The sequence below is a fragment of the Pelodiscus sinensis genome, chromosome 2, assembly GCF_049634645.1.
Source record: "Pelodiscus sinensis isolate JC-2024 chromosome 2, ASM4963464v1, whole genome shotgun sequence".
NCBI lineage: Eukaryota > Metazoa > Chordata > Testudines > Trionychidae > Pelodiscus > Pelodiscus sinensis.
This window is the reverse complement of record NC_134712.1, coordinates 222720750-222736881: the sequence shown is the minus strand read 5'-3', so window position 1 is coordinate 222736881 and position 16132 is coordinate 222720750. Positions and strand designations below refer to the sequence as shown.

Genomic DNA, 16132 nt, shown 5'->3' with positions numbered 1-16132 from the left:
GCTTTTTCCGGAGGATCGGGGCCAGTCTAGACGCTCTTTTCCGGCTTTTTTAAAAGCCGGAAAAAAGCGGCGGCCATTTTTATTTAAATGCCGCGGGGGATATTTAAATCCCCCGCGGATTTCCCTACGACGACTCTTGAAATTTACATGCCCCTTACGGAAGAGGGGCCAGTGTAGACGTAGCCTTACTGTTTAGGAGGAGTTCTTGAACACAGAAACTTACAGACAAACTCTCTCAAATATATAATAGATGAAAGCAGAGATTTAGAAAAATAATGTGGCAGCCTGGTGTGATCTGATGCAATTCAAGCCAAGGGGAAAAAGGACTCAGTTTCAAGAAGGAGAAACAAAACAAAACAACAAATAGAAGAAGAGAGAGGCAGGGATAATGAGTTATTGTTATGATTGAGTTAAATTTTGTATTTAAGCAAGAGTTTGCATATACATATATATATACAGGGCTCGACAAATACACTCGCCTGCTCGCCTGTGGCAAGTAGATTTTACAAGCTGGCGAGTGCAGGGGCGGACTGGCCCGGTGGGCCGTTGTGACAGGCTGGCCAAAGCCTGCAATACAGGCGGCGTGGCCCCATCCGATCCACCGGCTGGTGGAGGAGCAGAATGCCTCCAGGGACGGGGACGTGCGGTGATTCTCAGCACCGGGCTGCCTATGTGCAGCTCTGGTGCGAGAAGCTGGGGCATGAGCCAGAGGGCGGGACGCCGGCAGACACCAGGACACTGGCATGACATGGCATCCTGACGTCACGGCTGGTGACCGTTGGATTAAAAAAGGCTCAGGCAACCCCACAAAGTGGAAGGCAGAAGCCAGGTAGGGGAGGGGAAGGGGCTTGTGCTGTGCTGTGCGGAGGGGAGGGGGTCAGGAGAAGAAGAAGAAGAAAGGGGAAGGCACCAAGGGACAGGGGTGGAGGAGAGACAAATGCCAGGGGGCCAAGTGGAGACAATGAGGAAAAGGGCAGGAGGGGAGATGTCAGCGGGAGTGGGGACAGGGTGATGCTGGTAGAGGAGAGGGTAAGGGCATTGGGGGCTAGAGGGGGGAGGGGGAGGTGCTGAGAGAAGGCTTGAAAGAAGGGGTGGGCATGAGGAAGGCGGGGATGGAGCAAGGCATGTGTGAGGGCACAGGGGCATGAGGGGAATGGGGGCAGAGGGTGGTGAGGGGGTGGGCATCAGGGAAAAAGAGGGCAAAGGGAGCAGGGGCAGTGAGGGAAGAGGGAGGCACCAGAAGGGTGTAGGGCTAAGAGAAGGTGCAGGTGCCAGGGGATTCTGGGAGTGAGGCAGAAGGGCAGACACCTGCACGGGAGGGACCAGCACCAGAGGAGAGAGGCAGGGCAGGTGTGTAGAGGGAGGTGTTAGGAGAGGGGATGAGGAGGGGTAGCTCACATGATCAGAGTGGGGCTACTGGAGGAGTGGGCACAGGGGGGGAGAGAAGGGCTGGTGAAGGGGGGCAGGTCTCAGGAAGGCTGAGGGCAGTGAGAAGAGCAGGAGTCAGGACAGCAAAGCAGGATGAGGAGTTGGGGGGCAGCAGGCACAAGGGGAGCTGATGGAGCAAGGGGAGGAGATATGACAGCAGAGGGAAAAGGTAGAGATTTATAAGATAGGGTATGTCTACACTACCCCGCTAGTTCGAACTAGCGGGGTAATGTAGGCATACCGCAATTGCAAATGAAGCCCGGGATTTGAATTTCCCGGGCTTCATTTGCATAAGCGGGGTGCCGCCATTTTAAAATCCCCACTCGTTCGAACCCGATGCAGCGCGGCAACACGGGGCACGAACTAGGTAGTTCGAACTAGGCTTCCTAGTTCGAACTACCGTTACTCCTCGTGGAATGAGGAGTAACAGTAGTTCGAACTAGGAAGCCTAGTTCGACCTACCTAGTTCGTGCCCCGTGTAGCCGCGCTGCACGGGGTTCGAACGAGCGGGGATTTAAAAAGGTCGGCACCCCGCTTATGCAAATGAAGCCCAGGAAATTCAAATCCTGGGCTTCATTTGCAATTGCGGTATGCCTACATTACCCTCTTAATTTGAATTAGGAGGGTAGTGTAGACATACCCATATTTATTAATAACTTGGGTGATATTTATTAATAACTTATTAGTAATTTATGCCATTAAAAAATGCTTGGGGGTGGGGTGGCGAGTCCCTTTTTTGTTTGGCGAGTAGGGTTTTCCATAATTTGTTGAGCCCTGTGTGTGTGTGTGTGTGTATACATACATATATATATATATGAGTGCCTGGCATCCCAGGAGTTAAAGAAAGTCTGTGGGCCCAGCTAGCCTCCCCCCCTTTATTGCCACTAATGGCCTGGAGGGGGGGGGGGGGGGGAGGAACGAGTCTGGTTCATTTTGGCACTGTCTTGTGAGAAGGCAGGAGCATGGTTTGTCAGTCTGAGAGCTTGAACCAGAGTCTGCCTGCCCAGCAGCAACAGAAGCAAGTAAACACCCATCCCTTTTGGAAAAAGGGGGAATCCATTGAGAAACCCCAAATAAAGGAAATCTAGACTCTTGGGGCCACACCTCAAACTTAAAGGACAAGGAGTGGCTTGGAGTTCCTGGGCCAGCAACACAAGGGGAGAAGGGCCCAGTTCCCCCTTCCAAACACTTTTTCTCCCCACCTACTCCATCATCCAGGGACCTGGACACACTATCCCAACCAATGTTTTCCCCGGGAATTGAAATTAGGGGGGGAGTGTTCGAATTTATAGGGGGAGGGAAGTGTCAGGGGTGAGACCATGAGGGTGAAGGTGGGCTGTATGGCACCATAGTAAAAACTGAAAATGATTCATGACCATTTTATTAGATTTAAACTCATGTTTTAAAATCACACAAATTAAAGTTGGCTACTCAAGCCTTCTATGAGGCACTACGTCTACATCCTTTTTGGTTTCTTGTTCTAATTTTGCACAACTCTGTTAATGAACTTCTTGAATGTAATGCGTTCATCTTCGGTGGCTTGTGTGTCTGGTACTTCCATTCCTTCAATTGATATGCTCATTAGTTCATTCATATGATCAGGCAGAAGGCAACTTCTTTCAGAACACAAAATTATATTAAATGATGAAAAAGAACTCTCAACTGTAGCGGTTGTGTCTGGGAGTAGCAAGAGATGAATTCCTACTTCTTTCATCCCAGGAAACATAGCACAAAGATCTGGTCGAGCCACTAGTGATGATAAAAAAGAAGTTGAAGTAAAATCTTCATTCATTTGTCATATGATATTCCACTCTATGGGTATGTCTACACTACAAAGTTAATTCGAACTAGGTAAACCTCATTCTACGAGGACTAACGCCTAGTTCGAATTAAGCAGTTGGAATTAAGGGCTGTGTCCACTTAATTCGAACTAGTGGGAGGCTAGCCCTCCCCAGCTTGCCCTGGTGGCCACTCTGGGCACCACCAAGGAAACTCGTCTGCCCCCCTCCCGGCCCCGGAGCCCTTAAAGGGGCACGGGCTGGCTACGGTGCCCGTGCCAGGTGCAAGCCTGCCAGCACCCAGCCAGCAGACCCTGCACCTGGCACAGCACGAACCAGCCACCCGCTGCCACCCAGCCCTCCGCCTCTTCCTGGGACCAGGCTGGCGGCTCCCAGGAGGCTGCCCGGGTCCGCAAGAGGCGGGCGCCCACCTGGTCTAGTGCGGAGATCGTGGACCTCATCCACGACCTCCGCACTAGGCACAGGAAAGTGGCCGTCTAGGGCAGGAGAGCTGCCAGCCTGGCCACCCGGGAGCAGGTTTGCATGAAAATCAAGGTGGTCCACTGATACCCCCAATCCTGAGCCCTGAGCTTAGAATGTCCGTACTGGGTCAGACCAAAGGTCCATCTAGCCCAGTAGCCTGTCTGCCGACAGCGGCCAACACTAGGGACCCTGGAGGGGATGGACCGAAACAATGACCAAGCCATTTGTCTCGTGACATCCATCTCCAGCCTTCCACAAACAGAGGCCAGGGACACCATTTCTACCCCCTGGCTAATACCACTCCATAAACCCAACCTCCATGACTTTATCTAACTTCTCTTTAAACTCTGTTATAGTTCTAGCCTTCACAGCCTCCTGCAGCAAGGAGTTCCACAGGTTGACTATTTGCTTTGTGAAGAACAACTTTCTGTTATTAGTTTGAAGCCTGCTACCCATTCATTTCATTTGGTGTCCTCTAGTCCTTCTATTATGGGAACTAATGAATAACTTTTCTTTATGCTCCCTCTCCACATCACTCATGCTTTTATAGACCTCTATCATATCCCCCCTCAGTCTCCTCTTTTCTAAGCTGAGAAGTTCCAGTCTCTTTAGCCTCTCTTCATATGGGACCTGTTCCAAACCCCTGATCATTTTAGTTGCCCTCCCCTCTCCCACCCTCTCTCTTCCCCTCTCCCACCTCCTTTTCCCAGTTTCCCCCAGTTTTGTTCAATAAAGAGAATTTCTATTTTTGAACACACGTGTCTTTTATTTTGTACATCAGGAAGGGGGGCTAGGGAGAGGTAAGTGGAAGGAGGTGAGAGAGGAATGGGGTACGAGCCCCCGATGGGGAGGACTGGGGTGGCTCTGTGGGCTTCTCGGGGTGGAAGCTCTCCTGAAGCCCCTTGATTGACTCCCCCCTCCGGATGGCAGCCTGCGGCAAGTGCAGCTGGGCTGATGGCCGAGTGCTGTGATGTGCCGAGTGTGGGCACTCAGGGCACTCCAAGCCAGGACTGCTTTGCAAGCAGGGAACCCCTGAGAACTGTCTGTCCGGGGTGGGGGTCAGGTCCCTTTAAGCACAGCCCTCGTCTAGCCTGAGGCAGCAGCTCCACGCTCTAAGTCCTAACCTGATGCCCTGCCGGCACTGCTTCCGGCCATCCTTAACCTCGGTTCAGGGTCCACTCAATGTGGACATGCTAGTTCGAATTAGCAAAATGCTAATTCGAACTAGTTTTTAGGTCTAGATGCACTAATTCGAATTAGCTTAGTTCGAATTAACTAATTCGAATTAAGTTATTTCGAATTAGTGCTGTAGTGTTGACATACCCTCTGTTCAAATTCTCTATTCTGTCCTGAGCACATGGCAGCCCCATTGCTGGTAGTGCCTCACTCCATTCAACTGTTGGTGTTTTATAGGACAGGCATCTGTAAAAGCTATCTAGAGGTAGAGTAGACTCTAGAAGTCGCTGTTGTAGATTTTTAAGAATCAAGTCTGTGTACTTTTTCAGTTGTCTTAACAAATACTTCTTATCCTCTTCACTTAAGGATTCAATATAAATGCCTTCATTAGCCAACATCTGGACTGAACTCTTTGCTTCTTCCAGTACTTTTTCAATGGATAGCTCTCTGATTGATCCAAATGTAGCTTCTATTGCTGGGCAAAGATCTACTTGTTCTGACCCAGTATGACCATTCTTATGTAAAAATTAATTATAATAATAAAAATGTTTAATACAGAAACTCCCCAACATAATGACCTCTCAAGATAGCAACGATGTGAGATAACAATCTTGGCCTACTAGGAAACACATTTATATACGTTTCCATTCCCAGTCACAAATCTAGCATTCTGGAGCAAAGTCATTAAAATATAGTCCAACAAACAAATGTTTATTTAACGTGTCCCTCATTTTTCCCTCCACTTCACCCCACTCACTGGTGTTGTCCTTGGTCAGTGGAGACTCAGAGTTCAGAGGTGCTTTCACATGAGTATACCTCCCAGGTGGGGGGCAAGAAGGCACCTTGCTTGTTCCTCCAGCTGCTCACTGTTTGCTCTGGCCACTGTTGTTTGTTATGCCACCGTTCACTCCATCGCTCTGTTGCCAATGGCCCTGCACCATCACCTTCTGCTGTCACCTGCCACTGTGACCTTGTTATCTCAGTTTGCAGTTGAGAGTTATAAGGTTGTGTGAAAGAAACTTGTGAGTCGTTATGAGTGCTGACTATATCGAACTGAGATATTGGTTCTAACTAAAGGTATTCGAACTAATAGTTAATTCGGACTATCTACATTAGTCCGGACTAAGGAAAGAGACTAGATAGAGGCTTCCCGCCTTTTTGCCCACTGCACACGGCACTAATGCTTTGCACTCAGCCCCAAACAGCTTTGCACTCAGCACCAAATGGCTTTGCACACAGCTCAAAATCTATGCACACCACCCGCAAGATTGTGCACCCGGCACCCTTGAGGTTTTCCCGCCTCAGAGAGTTTATATACCTTGGCTAAACAGGAGTTCTGGTTCTGGATTCTTCACTCCACCTGAGAGCGACTACCTTGATTGTTGATCCAGATCCATTTTTCTTTTGGTTCCGTAGAAGTTTTCCTTGTCAGTGTGTATGAGAGAGTGAAAGAGTGTGAGTGTAGACAGTCATGTGTTAGTGTGAGAGTGGTGGGTATTTTGGGGGTTTTGGTGACCTGTGGAGTATTCCTGGGTCTGAAGACCAATTGGTTCCCCACGGATTTCATTCGGAGAGCGTAAGGCCTTCGACGGATAATCTACAGCCTGCCTACCATAATCCCGAGGGCTTGGTCCAGTGTCATTGTGGGACTCCTCACAGTTCCTCTGCTAAGGCTTGCAATTAGCTGCGGTATTGAGGTCGTGAGCTCCTCGTCTGTCTACACCACGTGATTGTAAAGTATATACCCTGTGTATCTAGGGATCTTTTCTATCTTCTTAATTTTCAGGGACAGGGAGGGAACTGTTTAGGAAATTATTACCTGCTGTTCTGTATTTCAAATTTTACAATATATGGTTGGGCCCCAAATTAAGTCTCTTGTGTCTTATTTCTGGGAAAATCCATGCCGGTGATAGATACGGCCTCGAGTAATCGGCCTCAGGCGAGCTCTCTTCTGGGACTTGGGACATTTAACATCATCTCAAGTTAGAGCGCGTCCAAATTAGGTTTCAAAATTAATCGTTACTGCGTCCCAGGGTAACAACCTCTGTGAGTTGGTCTCTTGAGGTTCCACCCAGCTCTCAGTGATTTCAGCTGAGCTCTCAGTGGGGGAACCTCGCTGCTAGTGCAGTCTGGGCTGTCTCTTACACAAAAACACTGTACCCACAGGAACACTGTCTCCACAGCAGGACTAAGCACTTAGACCTGATTATATGTGATTTCAGCTGTAGTGGTCACTTAACAAAACAATGGAGCCTAATCAGCTCTGTCTTTAAACAGTCCAGAGGGACAGGTCAAATAGTACTTGTGACTCAGACAGACCATCAAGCAAAACATCTGTCCCCACCCTCTCTCTTGATGCCCTCAATTAGTACAGGTTAACTACAGCCGCTCTCTCACTTACGAACCGGTTATGGACCAAGCAATTGGTCTTAACTCGGTTTGTTTGTAAGTTGGACCCCATTGAGTTACACGTGACCGTGCTGTTCGTAAGCGCAGATCGTGTTCGTAACTCGGGGTCCGCCATTTACGACAGTTTCAGTTCGCAACTCGAGGACCAGCTGTACAGTTCTACTGCCCTTTACTCATACAATAAGAACAACAACATTTCATTCCCTCACCCTCCCCTTCAAGTGATTTGTATCCCAACCCCAGCCAAAATCTGCGGCAACACAGCTCGCTTTGCTGGATACTTAGGTAGATTAGGTGTGAATGTAAATACAATCTGGTCCTGAAGCCTTTCCCTCCAGCCCCCAGCTCATCACTAGCTGTCAGGGAGAGCTCATTTTTACCTTGCTTACAAATCATAATTTGAATTATTAGGTCGGCCAACATTGCCAAAATGAATGTACTAACATTGTCATAAAAAACAACAGCTGTATAAGGAAGCTAGTCTATGTTCATACTTTTCAAATCTATTAAACACTTTCAGATACATATATCTTATCATACACTGAATATGCTTTTAAAGTGTGTATTAATGTTTAATTTAAATTCAAATTTCCAAACAATCACTGAACTGGCATAGTGATAGAAACTCGGCCAAGAAACACTGGAGACATTCCACAGAGATTTTAACAACCTACACCCCACCATTAATCTCAGCCTAGACCATTCTACACAAGAGATCCATTTCCTGGACACCACAGTACAAATCACCAATGGAAAACTAGACACCACTCTCTACAGAAAACCCACCGACTCATACAGTTACCTACATGCCTCCAGCTCCCATCCAGAACACACCATACGATCCATCATCTATATCCAAGCCCATTGATACAACTGCCATCTGCTCTAATCCCACTGACAGAGACCAGAAACATCAGGATCTCTACCAAGCATTTATAAACCTCAACTACCCACCCGGAAGAAATAAAAAAGCAAATTGAAAGAGCCAGACGAATATCTAGAAAACATCTACTTCAAGACAGACCCAAGAAAACCAACAATAGAACACCACTTGTCATCACCTACAGCCCCCAACTTAAACCTGTCCAACACATTATCAGTAAACTACAGCCTATACTGGAACAGGATTCTAAACTCCAAGAGGCTCTGGGAGACAGACCCATAGTCTCCTATAGACAACCACCTAACCTCAAGATGATTCTTACCAACAACCACAGGACATACCACACTAATACTAAACCTGGAACTTTTGCTTGCAACAAACCCCGTTGCCAGCTTTGTCCACATATTCACTCTGCTGATACCATTATTGGACCTAACCAAGTGAGTTATAAGATCAAGAACACATATTCCTGCTCATCCAGAAATATAATTTATGCTATCATGTCCTGAAAGTGTCCGTCTGCTTTGTACATTGGACAAATGTCTCAGACACTTCGCCAAAGAATCAATGCCCACAAAACAGATATTAGACAGGATCACAAAGAAAAAAGTTTCTTGCCATTTCAACCAGAAAGGACACCGTCTCAACGACTTGATTACCAGCATCCTGCTTTAAAGATCTTTTCAGACCACACTTGAAAGAGAATCCTCTGAACTGTCATTCATACTTAAATTCGACACTTTATGCCTAAGTTTAAACAAAGACATTAATTATCTTACCCATTACAAAGATAGCTTCCCAATTATCACCTCTAATATCATTAGCTCACAGACATTTACCTCCCTCCCCATCCCTCTTGTGTTCTGAAATTTGATTTGTCCTTTTCATATGTGTTCATTGTTTTAATTGTATCCTTTGGTATATATGGTTGTGACAATTTTCTTCCACTATTTGAGCTGAGGAAATGGGTCTGGCCCAGGAAAGCTCATCACCTAATAAACCATCTTGTTAGTCTTTAAAGTGCTACATAGTCCTGTTTTTTGTTTGAACTGGCATGTAACTAGTTCACAAAACTGGGGTGTGTGTGTTGGGGAAATTCAGGGAGTGTAGGGAAATCCCTGGAAATTCCCAAATGGGTGAGCAGACAGGCTTACAGGGAACGCTGGCTACAGCGGTGAGAAAACCTTTCCCTCCAGTCTAGGTCTATGTGGCCAGACTGCTGCCCCATGCAGCGCCCTGGCCGCGGGGCTGGGTCTGGCGCTGGGGCGCGAAGAGGAGGGGGGAGGGCAACAGAAGAGATGAGGCAGGAACCTGAATCCAGGGCTGCGCAAAAGGAGGCGCCAGCGCGATCCCCGCCCACTCAGATACCATCGGCCGCCTCAGGGCCGGGGGAAAGGGGCGCTGGGCAACTCGGAAGGGGCCCTGTGGGGGGGAAGTCACTGTGGGACCCCCGCCCGCAGCCGAGCCCCGGGAGGAAGCAACGCCTTCTCCCGCCTCCTGTGTGTGTGTGTGTGTGGGGGGGGGGGAGGGGCGGCAACCGTGCTGGAGCCCCTCCCCCACTTTGGAAGCTCGTTCCACTCATGGCTTCCAGTTACAGTCTCCCACGGTTGCTAGGAGAGGTGAGGTCACAGGCGCCAGCGGCGGTGATTGGCCCGGCTTCAAGCTCCACCCCCTGCCCGTTGCAGTCGCAGCGGGAGGAGCAGAGCTCGCTCCTTCCCCCCCTCGCTAGTGCTGAGCAGCAGCCGCCGGAACGTGAGTGGCCTGGGCAGGGGCCACGTCCGCGTCTCGCTGCCGGCTCCAGGCAGGGGCCATGGGCCGCCTGTGCCCTGCGCTGCGGCTCCGCGCGCTGCTCCTCCTCCTCGTGCTGCTGCCGCCGCTCGCCCGCGCCTGGGACAGCGGCGACTTGGAGCTTTTCGACCTGGTGGAAGAGGTGCCGCAAAACTTCTACAGCTTTCTGGGGCTGCCGCAGGTGAGCGACTGGCCAGGCAGCCGGCGCCCCCTCAGCCCATGGGGTGCCTCTTCTGGGCCTGCCCTGCCCCCCTCCGCTGTCGCTGCCCTGCTCCCCCTCAGCAGACTCCCCCAGGCCTGCCTTGCCTCCCCATCAGCTGTGCTGTCCCTGCCTCCCCCCGGCCTGCCCTGCCCCCCTCAGCTGCGCTGTCCCTACCCCACCCTGCCAGGCCTACCCTGCTTCCCTCAGCTGTGCTGTCCCTGCCCTTCACCCCAGGTCTGACCTCCCCCCCCCCCAGCTGTGTTGTTCCTGCCCCCTGAGCCTAACCTCCTGCCAGGTTGTGCTGTCTCTGTCCCTTCCCCAGGCCTTGAGCTGCCCTCTTCCCCCTGGGCCTGACCTGCTCTCTTCCCCCAGTTGCACTGTCCCTTTCTCTCCCCCATCCAGGGCACAACCTACTCTCCCAGCTGTGCTGTCCCTGCCTCTTCCTTCCCAGGCCTGACCTGCCCCACCCCCCAGCTGTGCTATCTCTGCTTCCTGCCCCCAGCTGTGTTGTCCTTGCTCTATGTGCATCTTGGCTATGGTCTTTTCCCCACTCCTCCACTGTGCTTTTCCTGCCTCATGCATAGCTTTGCCATGTTCCCCCCAAGTTTCTTTAAACTTTCCCCCTGAAATCTGGCCCTGGCTCCCCTTTCCTAGCTCCTTCACTCTTCCTCTAATCCTTGATGGTCCCTGGCCCCACCTCCCTCCCCCTCAACACTTTCATTTCCTTCTTTGAGATGCTGGACATAACCACTCTCCCTTTCAGCTCCTTCATCCTCTCTCTGGACATATGCCCTGTCCTGGTTTTTGCACCCCCACTTCCTTCAACCTCCCTATAGACGTGTATCTCCTGGTCATGACTCTTGCTTCTCATTCTCTTTCACACACTTTGAGTGTATTTCCTGTGTTGTGTTCCTTCTCTCCCTCCTACTCTTTTCTGTTCTTCCCTGGATACTTCTCCATCAAACACAACCATGGACATAACTCCTCACCCACAGCCCGCTCCTGCACACTTTTCTGCCCACACATGCATATCCTCAGCATGATGTTAGGCTCTCACTGACAAGTTTCTACATGCTCCAGCCTAATGTGTACTGGGCATGGCTGCAGCCTGCTGCCACAAACACCTGGAGTTCCCAGTTCTTTGAGGTCATCTACACTCACATTGGCTTTTCTAGTTGTTTCTCTTCCCATGTACATTCAAAGCATGGCTCCTTTGCCCTTTCCACGCCCATATTATGGGAGGCATGGCTATTACCCTCCCCCCTTTTACTCTGTGCTAACCTCGTGCATGTCATATCTGGCTGGAGAATGTCTAATGTCTGCCTGGAGAATCTTGAATTACTTATGAAAGTCACTAAGTAAGATGTATAATACAACATAAAAGGAGATGTCCAGCCAGTCAAGTGGGCATTAGAGGAATGAGCTAGTTTTTAATCCATCTTATGTGTACTCTCTTAATTTTATACAATGCAATTTTTTCATCAGTGTTATTGGACTAAATCAAATGCTTTGGGGACACCTAGGTGTCCGGAATCAACAGAGTTGTTTTTATTAACCCAGACATGTAATCATGTTTCTTCCCCCCCTTTTCCAAAGACAAGACTTTTGACAAGGCCTGTTTTCTTTCAAGAAATCTAATTGACTAGCAGCAAAACAGATAATTAACACTAATTATTTGTCGATGGTCCTGAATTACTGTCCATTATTTTACTGGGGGATTGGTGTCAGGATAACTGGTCTGTAGTTATCGGGGCCACATTTTGCCTGCTTAAAATATAGGAGCGACATTGCCAGATCTTTGGAATTTCTCAAGTTTCCCAGCATTGTGTTAAAAAACAATTAACAGTGGTTTAAGGAGCTCCTCACAGATTTCTTCTAAGACTCTTGTGGGTAGTTATCTGGGCCCATCGATTTGAATATTTAATATTAGCAGTTGCTGTATTACATACTCCTTTGTTCTAGGTGGTAAAATTTCTGTCCCATTCATGACATGTTATGAAACGGGTACCTCATCTTGCTTTATTCCAGATACAGAATACAAATAGCTTTGTACTTGTCTGCTTTTTCTGTGTCACTATTTGCAATTTTACTAATTGTATGTAGCAATGAACCTACACCTGCCCAAGATTTTTCTTGTTTTTTTATGTTTAGAAAATGCCTTCTTATGATCTGTAACCCCATTAGCTATGGAATTTTATTGCTTCTTATGGCTCCCCTTGTAATTTTCTTAAATTTTATACATGGATCTTCATTGGTGCTTCATTTTGTTTGTATGTAACAAATGATTAAATGTTCCTCATGTGCCCATAGACTGTTTTGTGTTATGCATAAGGTTTACATATTTGAACATTAGTACCATTGTTTCCGTGCTTATAATCCTTCTCCCTGCTAGTTAGTTTAAAGCCCTTCTGTCTGACTTCATATTTATGAATGGAAGCACTGCTCTCAGAGGTTTGGGAAATGGTGAGCTAGCAGCTGAATGAGCTGACAAACTCTTGAATTCTTAGTTCTTACACCGATGAGCCTAGAGCATACGACAGCAGTTACACCTTTTCAAGAAAGGAAATTTATGTTCTTAAAACACAATAGTTGAACAATGAATAAGCTTTTAAATTCCAAGGATTCAGTGTAGTAAAATATGTATGGTTTGTTAAACTAAAACGTATAGGAAATTTAACTTCTGGGTGTCATTATGAGCTCGTGTTGGTTTTTGAAGGCAGGCTGAGTGAAAATAATGGTGAAATTTAGGCGTCTGCATCCTGCTGTGCTGTCAGGTCACTTTGCAGTATAACATCAAACTCTCAACTGTGCAGAATTAGGCTTTAAAAGAAGGTCATGTGGCCCTTTTTCTGTAGTCGTTCACAGGTATCAGCAAGCCTCAACAGTTCAAATTAGGGATGTAAGTGACTAGCTGAATAGTCGAGTAGTGACTCGATTAGTTGCTTCCCCACTACGTTTGGGGTAATGTATTGCCGGCTTTTCTAACAACTCAAGTTAGTAAACACACCAAAATGCATATTATCCGCACATAGTTCAGATTTAAGATGCTAAACAAATCTAAGTCAACTAGAAATAGTCATGCTATCCTTGCAAATATTAATACAATATTTACTGACACTGGAAAGGAGAGTAAAAGGCATTCACTCAGGTTTGTACAGTTTCTCTGGGGAATAACAAATAGTCCTTTGGCACCTTAGAGACTAACAAAAAATATAAATATAGTATCATGAGCTTTTGTGGGCAAAACCCACTTTAGATGAGATGGGAATGTTTTGCATCCATGGTATACAAATGTAAGTGAAACAGATCTGGAAAAATAGGTAAGTTCTCCTAGTTTGAAACTTTTACATTATGTGTGTCACCAATTCAAAGAGTAGAAGCCCCAGAGCAAATTAACACATGACTTCAGGGTTTGTAGATAGATCCATATTTCAAAGAGCTTTAAAATAAGGCTTCATCCTACAAAACAACTAGCATCACACCTAGTACCTGCTACTTCTGCCTCATAATAGCCAGAATTCTACCAGATAGCAAAGATTTGGCCTTAATGCAATAAAATTTACCATGTATTATTTAGTAACACAGGATTTTAAAAAAATAATTGAAATCAGAGTTTTAGATATCTATAAAACTCCAAAAAATTCTGTTAAAAGAATCTTCTTCTTTCTTATGTTAAGCCATTAATACTTGTGTAAACTTTGTTTGAAACATAATTATGAAAATGTCCTGGCACACATACAACCCATGCAGCCTGCATTCCCCCGAACACTTCCCAAGAGCCTGGCATTATCAGCTTCCCTAACTGGACTGTGTATAGAGCAGCTTTAAACTCTAATGCCTTCCATGACTACTAGGTTTGGTCTACACAACAATTAGATTGATATAGGGTTATAAAAGTGTCTAACCCAGCCAGAGAGGGTTTCACTCTCCCATCTAGACTACAGCAAGTGAGTCAGGACACCCCAAACAACCCCCCGCTAAGCTCTGCCTCAAGGCACAGATGCCAGTATCCACCCACCCCTTTTTTCCTTCGCCTACCCCTGTGCAGTCAGCTCCCCACAGGCCCAGCTGGGGGCTGGGATAAAGTTCTGCTTCTCAGACTTGCAGGCACTAGCAGCCGAGGTGGGAGTCAGATCAGAACATGGCACAACCAAACTCCACCCTACCTCACCTCAGTGCCAGCACCCCTATCCCTATTTTCCCCCATCTATCCCATGCAGTCTGCTTGAGGAGAATGTTGGGTTTCTGCTTCTCCTCTCCTCTCCAGGCTGCCCAGCCAGGAGAAGGGACTCCATAAATTCCTCTCCCCTTCTCTCAGACCTCCTTCCCCCTCAGCCACTTACTCCCTCCTTTCCTCCTGTCCCTTACTTGCTCTCTGAGCTCCTCCGTTTGTAGCAGGGAGCTGCTGCCGCTCAGTGAGAGGGCTCCTTCCCCAGCCTGTCAGCTGAGCTCCCTGCATGGGAACTCTGAGCCTCTGGGCAGGGCTCATTAAACAGCTGGGCAGCCATGCAGCTTACAAGGAACCTTGGTCAAGGATAAAATCTGTAAGTGCTTTAGCCTGCATACTTAAAAAGATAGAGGTTTGTCTTAAAGTCTTTTTAATGGAGGAAGTACCTAGACCAGCCTTGGAACTGGTTGACTTAGTGCTGAACATTTCATCCTCAGTATGGAGCACTCCACTAGTGCTGGGCTTCCCTTGGTACCATTCACCATCACAAGTGCTGACGGAGCTTCATAGGAAGCAGTGCACTGAATGTGGATGTTCCTCTATATCAATGAAGGATGGGAAAGGGGTAGTAAACAAAGGACCAGTATTAGGCCATTTGCTTTCTTCAGGAACTCAGGAAGCAGCCTGTCTATCTAGGGAGCTAAGCCCATTATGGGAACCACCTCTTACTCCAAGGAGTGGTAGGGTCCATTGTGCCTGATGGTATTCTCAGTACTGAAGGTATTTCAGGCAGCCAGGGACCTGATGACCCTAGTGGTGCTTCCTACTGGTGGAAGGCACCCTTTCCACCTCCAAAGGGCAGCCTTCCATGGATCTGCATCAGAATAGTGATGTGAATGGATAACTGGTTATCTGGTAAGCATCACCCTTACCGGGTGATGGTTAATGGGTACCCAGAAGTGGCCCCCAGAAGGCTGCTCCAACCTCACAACCCAGTTCCCAACACCATGATTTCAGTTTCCAAACTTGTGCTGCTGATCACTAGTTTCACAACATCAGTTCCGATCTCTTCATTACTGAGGGTATGTCTACACTACCACCCTAGTTCAAACTAGGGTGGTTAATGTAGGCAACCGAAGTTGCAAATGAAGCCCGGGATTTAAATATCCCGGGCTTCATTTGCATCTTACCGGGCGCCACCATTTTTAAAGCCCCGGTAGTTCGGACTCTGTGCCCGTGGCTACACGTGGCACGGAGTAGGTAGTTCGGATTAGGCTCTCTAATCCGAACTACCGGTACTCCTCGTTCCACCTACCGTGTAGCCGCGGGCATGGAGTCCGAACTACCGGGGCTTTAAAAATGGCGGCGCCCGGTAAGATGCAAATGAAGCCTGGGATATTTAAATCCCGGGCTTCATTTGCAACTTCGGTTGCCTACATTAACCACCCTAGTTCGAACTAGGGTGGTAGTATAGACATACCCTGATTGTTCTCCTCTTGGCACCAGTTGTTGACAACTTAGTGCTAGTAAGTCTTCCTGGTGCTGGTCTTCAACACCTTGATTCCTGGCTCTTCATTACTCTCCACTGTCTCAGTGCTGATCCCCCACCTATCCAGCCTCCACTCTGGAACGGCATAGCTGGTCACCTTTTCCCTGGCACTGTTCCCATTTCTTTCCCCCATTGTAGCTGGCAGAAGGAGGCACTGAGAGTTCCTTTGTGATCATAGTGGGAGGAACTCTCCTTGCAGTTGGATGGGGAGTTTGGTATTCACCTGTAGAAGCACCATTTGTTGTACATGCCAAACTTTATGAGGGCA

At 47.9% G+C, this 16132-nt stretch overlaps 1 protein-coding gene and 1 long non-coding RNA gene across 3 annotated transcripts in view; one reads left to right on the top strand and one right to left on the bottom strand.

Annotated features, from left to right (window-relative positions):
• Positions 1-2821: 2821 nt before the first annotated feature.
• LOC112545181 (uncharacterized) lies at positions 2822-9705 on the bottom strand. The gene is made up of 3 exons (XR_003088621.2): positions 9469-9705; positions 6184-6289; positions 2822-3177 (listed from the first exon to the last, which is right to left on the bottom strand). It is a non-coding gene; the product is annotated as an uncharacterized LOC112545181 (long non-coding RNA).
• A 146-nt stretch (positions 9706-9851) lies between these two features.
• The window catches only part of DNAJC1 (DnaJ heat shock protein family (Hsp40) member C1), a 255175-nt gene continuing 248894 nt past the window's right edge, over positions 9852-16132 (top strand). The window contains exon 1 of one of the 2 annotated variants that reach the window (XM_075922503.1): positions 9852-10126. In XM_075922503.1, the coding sequence (XP_075778618.1) occupies positions 9968-10126 (159 nt within the window). In that variant the 5' untranslated portion in view covers positions 9852-9967. The remainder of the gene's footprint in view (positions 10127-16132) is intronic. The other variant, XM_075922502.1, reaches the window with a different exon arrangement.